Source organism: Sinocyclocheilus rhinocerous, unplaced genomic scaffold, assembly GCF_001515625.1.
Source record: "Sinocyclocheilus rhinocerous isolate Xijiao unplaced genomic scaffold, SAMN03320098_v1.1 scaffold2369, whole genome shotgun sequence".
In the NCBI taxonomy this organism is placed as follows: domain Eukaryota; kingdom Metazoa; phylum Chordata; class Actinopteri; order Cypriniformes; family Cyprinidae; genus Sinocyclocheilus; species Sinocyclocheilus rhinocerous.
In genome coordinates, this window is record NW_015645530.1 from 220,239 (window position 1) to 228,217 (window position 7,979).

At 36.9% G+C, this 7,979-nt stretch overlaps 1 protein-coding gene across 1 annotated transcript in view; it reads right to left on the bottom strand.

Moving 5' to 3' along the window:
• Positions 1-7,979, bottom strand: part of il1rapl1a (interleukin 1 receptor accessory protein-like 1a) — an 81,800-nt gene that overhangs the window by 15,124 nt on the left and 58,697 nt on the right. The window contains exon 6 of the mRNA XM_016509676.1: positions 6,118-6,192. Coding sequence (XP_016365162.1) covers positions 6,118-6,192 — 75 coding nt within the window. The remainder of the gene's footprint in view (positions 1-6,117; positions 6,193-7,979) is intronic.

Genomic DNA, 7,979 nt, shown 5'->3' on the forward strand with positions numbered 1-7,979 from the left:
TCAGGATCGTCAACTTCATCTTGTGACACTGACTCAGAAAATACTAGTTCATTAATAAATAATTCAAATATCTCCTTAGTATTTTATTTATTTATTTATTGTTTGTTTGTTTTTGTTTTTTGGGCTTCTGTGCCAAGATTGTGTTTGCATGCAGTACAAATAGCCTAAGGTGGCATTTTAGTACCATGATGAAAAATAAGATTAACGTCATAATATTTTAAGAATAAAGTCAAAATTACGATAATAAAATCAGGTTATTATAGGCCTATTGCGTGAAGTTAATGTGAGAATTCCACACTCCACAAAATAAAAAATAAAAAAATAAAATAAAATAAAAGGTCTGTGGCATCCAACCTGTCATTCTTCACATTTAACATAAAAAACAGCAATAAAAGGTAGGCTTATTGACGTTTTTTGAAACTCTAATTGATCGATTTCATGAAACATTCGTTTGTATTAAATTGTTCTGATTTTTTCAACATGCATTCAAATATGTATTCAATATTATTTCCAAGCATTTATACCGTAAATAAAACAGCTTGTGAATACACGTAACATTAATCACTTCAGAAAAATCATCAATAAGTTAACCGAGTTGGAGCCAATAACGTTTGGGGGGGCCCATACTAATTTTTTTGCATATGGGCCCGGGGCTGACTTGCTATGCCACTGGTTAAGCATCAAAGAGTGGTACATATAGATGGATTCAAGTAGAGAGTGAAATGACACTATATTTGTTGTGTCTCTATGCAAGAACAGGTAATTGGTTACATATGCCATTTATCTCCACATCTACATGAAAGACGTCTGACTATGCATAAAATCTGTGTCCATTTTTCTGTTATTTTGGCAGCCAACTTAGACAGAAAGATATTGTCTGGATGACATATGCGACAAACCAGCATTTATTTTGTTTGTCTGAAAAAATCTGGATATTTTATTTAAAAAGTGAAATATACAGGATCCAATGCTTTGAGCCTTAGAAACTTTGGCTCAGACATTCTGATAAATCTCTCTGAATTAAAGTCAAATGGGTCTGGAATGGTATGAGGGTGAGTAAATGATCACATAATTTAGGGTGAACTTTCCTTTTAAAGGGCATGCCAAAAACTGCCAGCACATGAAAGGTTGTGGCAGCTCTAACAGGGTCATATGCATGATTAGAAACCGTGGCCTTGTGGACCCAAAATGTGGGACAAAGGACTCTGGATTAAAGTGAACACTTCAGAATAGAGATAAAGCGACCTCTCCGTCTAGTCGTTCCTCTTTTGTGCTCTCTCTCTTTCTCAAATTAAGCTGAAAATGTATGTGCTCAAAAATGTGAAGCGGATAGCTAAGTTGCTGCTCATTGGCTGTTACGATCCCTCATTTGCCTACTGCGCATTACACACAAATGTTTATTAAACAAAGATTAGATTTGAATGAACAAGAAATGGCATAAAAAATAATCATTTAATTCATCATTTAATCCACAGCTGTGGCCAGATAGCTGAAAATGGGCTTGTAAACCCCAAATGTCTGGTTCCAGGCTATTTAGCTCAATATCCTAAGAGCAGAAACACAGCTTTTGCACATATCCACTGCTTTTGTACTGTTCCTTTAAGGATATCAGTGTCCAATCTTACCCAATAATAAATTGAGATGTTTATTTAGAGAAATGCCCTCATCTCCCAATGGTTGCTTAGCAACAACTGTATTATTTTGGGCAAGGGTGATTAATATTAAGAAGTGTTCTCTGAATACCTCTGCACAAATCCTCCCCACTTCTGCGTTAACGTACGTGTGTGTTTCTGCGTGTGCGTTTTGTGCCATCTGTGAGGAAGCAAAGCAAAGACACACAGTGAATACATTTCAATTAAGTTAGATTATGTTTAGTTAACCCTTATGTTCATTTGAGATTGATTTGACTTTTTTGTTGTTTTTATGACTCAGAAGCCCCAATGACTCATCATTTACAAATAATAATAGCAGTTATAAAAATAACAATTTAATAAATTCATCTGAGCCAATCACAATCCAGTAGGTAGGTACACTGAAGCTTTTTCCCTCTCTTTTCCCACAATTTTCAGAAATCTAACTAGCATCCATTTCAGTAATTTCGCTTCTGTTCTGTGTCGACTGGACCCCTCCAAAAAACATTTTTGAAAAATACAATAAAAGAAATTAAAATAAACAACTGACAGGGGTGTACACATAAAAAAAGTTAGCATGTGAAAATTCATTGCATTTATTAATGCTTTGTATCCGAGTTCTCTGAGACTCCAAACAAAAGTAATGAAGCAATTTTTCATAAAGGACGGTTGATGCATGTTATAAAGCTGAAATTTTGTTTATAATCAGATCTCATAAGATTAGAACAAGCAATGGAGTTTCAACCAGATATTTCAATGTTTATTGGTATATTTTCGAGCCCTTGAGGGCTCTAAGAGCCCATACAGAACATGAAGGTTAAGATGAACTCTCATCAGTCCAATTCAATATATATAATACAGATAAATAGTCAAGTCTTTCCTGCATTGTTCCTTTCTATCTGTTCATCTTGGCTGGCAACTGCATAGAGACAGGAAAAAAGGTCACCTTTTTTCCCTTTTTCCATGTTGAATGTGAGTCAGCCCAGTTACTTTCTGACTCGTTTTTTTCCTTTTCTTTGTTTGTCTGCGATATGTGAGTTGTGCTTGTGTGTGTGTGTGTGTGAGTGCCCCTGTTGTCATTAATAATGTTTGGATGTGATGGGTTCACACACAGCACACTCTATCCGTCTCTCTCTATCCTTCACTCATCATCCCATCATCCCATCCTCTCACATCATCATCTGTTCCGAGTCTATGGCAGGGAGCATGAAAAATGATTTCAATAGCTCATCTCTCATAATAAGCATGTTTATAGCAAGTAATGACCATATACATCATACATATCACATAGTATTACACAGTAGCATCAACAAATGCTGGAAATAACTAGTATTAGTCCAGCAATATCCTCTTACCTGCTATATACTTATAAAACGGTATGTGTTTAAGTTTGCATGTGTGTGTGTGTCTGTATCTGTGCGTGTCCAATAAGATTTCTGCAGGAAGTGCTCAGCAAGGAGCGATTCCCTCCTGAAACGTTCTAAAAGCATTAAATATTCTTCCCCCAGCTCAGAATTCTGTCTTCATCTCTCAGAACCTCCTTGCATGTTCCTTAATGCTCTTCTTTCCTTCAAAATTGCTCTCTCATTTCCACTGTAGTTGAACTGTAGTAAAAATGGTAATCAATAAAAAACATGGTTCATTTTCATTTTGCTGGGGTAATTTTAATGTGGTCTGTGCTACTTGCGCGTTTCTTTGTTTGTTTGTGTTGTGAGCATTTGCACATGTGCTGCCAAACTGATGAAGATGTTTTCTTAATTTGCTGGTGCTTTTTCTATTTGCATGTGTTTTCTGAAGTTGCAGCGTGTTGAGCTCTCTCGGCCACCGTGCAATTATCATATACTTGTACTCACAGAATAAGTCGAATAAGAACAATTGACTGAAAATCTTTAAATGATGCTACATCCTTGCCACCAGGTGTCATTATAAGTCTAAGACGGCATAATTTACTGAGAAAAGATTTTATATCACTTATTCACTACAATAGTGATTAAATTAAAATTCTATTTAGGTTCTCATGATTCTGCAAAGTATTTAGAAATACAAAAATGTAGTTTTTCAACTGAATTGAGAATGAGAGATGAAACTGAACACAACACGACAAAGTCCAACTCTACTGGGTTCTATTATTCAGCTAAGCAGCCCACAACGCTCACGCCGTCTAATCCTAAAAATTACTCATCATGTGGTCAAGTGTGTCTCTAGTCGATGAGTGGTGTCCTGCTCTCTCTCTGCTCATTCTGAAGGCAGAACATGGTCAGAGCCGCCACAATATGCTCCAATCTGCTCCTGTTTCCAACATGCCTGGATCCAGAGTCTCCGCCAAACAAACAGACGCGGCTCCATCCACACATACACACACACGGTTCAGTTCAATGCACACGCTAACAGACTAGCGCACATGCGCGAACAAGCACATCTCAGTCCGTTACATATATTAAAGTGGACGGTATGCGTGTGTTAACATGCACAAGGAGCTCGGATCAACACACACACGCACAGCGAAATCCAAAAGAAGGCCCACTGAATGTTTCGGCACCATATGGAGCGGCTATTGTTGGGAGACAACAGCAGATAATTAGCATAGAGGATTTGCATTTATGAGAACGACTTCCATTCAGAGCGTAAACAACATAGGATCATAATGCTGACTATAGCAGCTATCTGTCAAGCAGGGGAACTCCTTTCTCAAGCGTTAACACACACACACACACACATACGCAAATGCTGCTGCTGCCGAGTTAGTGCATAACTGCATGGCATGAGTTTAAACATTCTTGATGAGTCTCTTTTAGTAACAGTTTGACGTCTTTTTAATAACAAAAACAGTTCACCCATTTTTTTAACTGTTTTTGCTTGTGTTTTTGAGAGTAAATCCAATACAATGACTCTCTTTTTACTTAGACAATTCCTTGCACAAACACAATTCAAATGCCTGAACCACATCGGCTGTTTGGAATAGAATACTACCGTACTGCTTACTCTGCAGTATACTGCATAATGCCTATTACAGTATTTCAAAAAGACAGCACACAGTGTTTCACTGTAATAAGAGGAAAATTCCTGGATTAAAAGTGAATTGTGCCCATTATTTGCATGCGCTTTCTGCTGTTGCTATACCACGACTGTTTTTTTTTTGCTGGGACTGTAGAGCAATTGGCTCTTTAAAATGCCAAAAGTGCATTCTGCTGCACCAAACACCTGGATATATGCCCGGTTATAACGCTCTTCATCATCATTCATCATTATTTGATGAATTAATTACTGCCATGATCAATAAAAAATGTTCACAAACATCTCTTTAAAGTAGTATTCAATTTACTGCTAGCTTTCCATAAGCAATATGCCAAACAAAACATTATTGTCAGCGCTATTTGATGCAAACTTTAATGGCATCAAATAGCACTGACTTATGTAGAACTGGTACATTAAACTATGTGTCTTTCTATGTGTCTATGTGTATACACAGTGCCTTTCAAAAATTAAGGGTAAGATTTATTATTTTTTTTTTTGTGTGAAAGAAACGTATATATCAACGATGCATTAAATTGATAAAAATGACAGCAAAGACTTACATTGTTACAGAAGATTTCAATTTTAAATAAATATTGCTCTTTTAACCTTTCTTTTCATCAAAGAATAAAAAAAAACTATCATAGTTTCTACAAAAATATCAAGCAGCAAAGCTGTTTTCAACATTGACAATAACAGACAATATTAGTATTTTTAAATACTGCAGGCTGTTGAAAATTACTTTTTTAAATATATTAAATGAGAAAACATATTGCGATGAAATATTTGCTTTGGGTAGCATAAGAGACTTTCAAAAACTTTTAAAATTAAAAAAACAAAAACAAAAAACAAAATCACTGACCCCAAACTTTAAAATGATAATGTACATTGACATAGTGTATATCCACTGGCAGAAGCACCACTGGCCACTACTGCCCCTAAAAACAAAACAAAAAAATAACACGAATAATGCACTCGGCACTTGATTATTTAAGATGCGAGTGATATGACAAGAAAGTGGATTTCATTCAGAAACACTTTGGCTACAATAGTGCAACTGTTTGAACCTTTAATTTAGTGAGCATTCTTTTTATTTCCATTTTGTAATCCAGGTTTGTGCAAACATTTTGGCAGACCCTTCAAAAAATGGGTCAACCAGACAAATTGTGAAAAACCATGATTGATATCGCCTCCGGTTCTTTTGTCACCCTGCAAATAGATGGTCAAGTCGAGTGCAGTGCATCATGGGATACACTATTCCACGCAGTGTGCTGTGGTTCTACACTGCACATTTCAACAAATGTAGCAGGTCATCCGGGTAATCCATGCATTCAGAAAATTTGCATACTGCGCACAGCATATTACATACTACGTTCTTACAAAAATAGTACATGGCATTATGAACAACCCCCCTCCCCTCCCCTCCCCTCCTCTCCTCCCAACACACATGTACACAAGCAGAAGCTGTTCTTACCGAGCTGCACATCCATGGTGAGGAGCTTGTTTTCAGAGGGAAAGAGAATCCTGGGGGGCTCTTCAGTCAGAGGAGCTGAAACACACACACAGAGCGTTATTATTACTAAGTGACATCAAGCACCTCTGATGAAGCACACACTGTCTCCCTCTCTCTGCCCACACATTCGTGATTGGATGAGTAAACTCCAGCATCTCGCCATCAACATCTCAGCGAGAATTGTCTTGGTCTCCCCAGTGCTCTCGTTTCTGTTCTTCTTGACTTTTTTTCCCTACCCATCAATCCTCCCCACATCCCTCTCTCTCCAGATCTTCCTCTCCCCATGTGGGCACAATGCTCCAAATTCCAGCTCATTTCCTTCGAGTCAGAGGTGTGTACGTGTCTTTCTCTCTGGTGATTATGCTGACTGTGTTTGCTCAGTCGGCTTTTCTCAAGCACAGGATTGCTGTAGGTAATACTACATGCACCGTGTCACAGTGGCTGCATACGTGTGCGTTTGAATTCGGCTTGTAACTCTTAAAACTCGAGGATGTATATTTGTGTGTGTTTGTCGTGGCTCTAGATTGGTTCTGGGTTGCGAGTGTGTGTGTGTGCGTGACGTGGGGGGTGCACTTAATAGACAGCGAGCTGGTGGAAGTTTAAGCCGCGCGATCGCTCATCCAAAATCCAATTTTCACTCGGCGTAGGAAAGCGCACTGGCCCCTCCCAACGGATTATTCCGGGTGACTGACGGATAGCAAACAGCAAATTAATGAATTAAGCTTTCGGAATATACACATCTCGCTGCTGACCCATGCTGCGCATTTCTCTGTTAAAGTTGTAAGGGAAATGGACACATTAGTTCACTGGAAATGGACGGTATGACTAAAATCGTAAATCACTGTGTAAGAAAACCAATATCACGGTAACGGTATATATCACAATGTAGCTGTATGATGGAAATTCAACAATAAATAACATTGGTCATGTGCTAGTGCTTGTTTTTGGATATTAACAACTTGTTTTAAAGGAATACCCTATTTTATGGAATATAGTTTTTTTATCACCTGAAAAGCACTGTGATTTATATTCTAAAGTGACTTAATATTAAAGCAATTAACATCAAGCACGCAAAAGTTGCGCAAAATGCACACACTTAGATTTGTGCCGAATGAAAGAGGTACCTGAGCATTTTTAATGGTGCATTTACAGTACCATATATCAGCCCGGTAGTTTCAGTTTTATTTTAAATAAATTTGTTTTGGGCTTGATAATAAATGTATGTTTTTTTATACTTATATTTTTCATTCCTGTTCTGTTCTGAAAACCAATAAATTTAAAGGATTTGTTGTGGAGTGAGGGGAATTACAATGTTTATAGTGTTTATAATGTTTGCAACTTTTACATTATTGAATGTAACAATAAAATGGGACTTATACACTGATGTAACTTATCTGCGGGTTTTTTTCCCTCTCAAAAATGCAAAAATTTTGACCCATGTGCAACCCGTTTTCTGTAAAATATGTGACCCTGGACCACAAAACCAGTCATAAGGGTCAATTTGAAATTGAGATTTATACATCATCTGAAAGCTGAATAAATACATTTTCCATTGATGTATGGTTTGTTAGGATAGGACAATATTTGGATGAGATACAACTATTTGAAAATCGGGAATCTGAGGGTGCAAAAAAAATCTAAATATTAAGAAAGTCGCCTTTAAAGTAAAAATTTTAATTTTAAATGAAGTCCTTAGCAATGCATATTACTAATCAAAAATTAAGTTTTGATATATTTACAGTCGGAAATTTACAAAATATCTTCATGGAACATGATCTTTACTTAATATCCTAATGATTTTTGGCATAAAAGAAAAATCTATA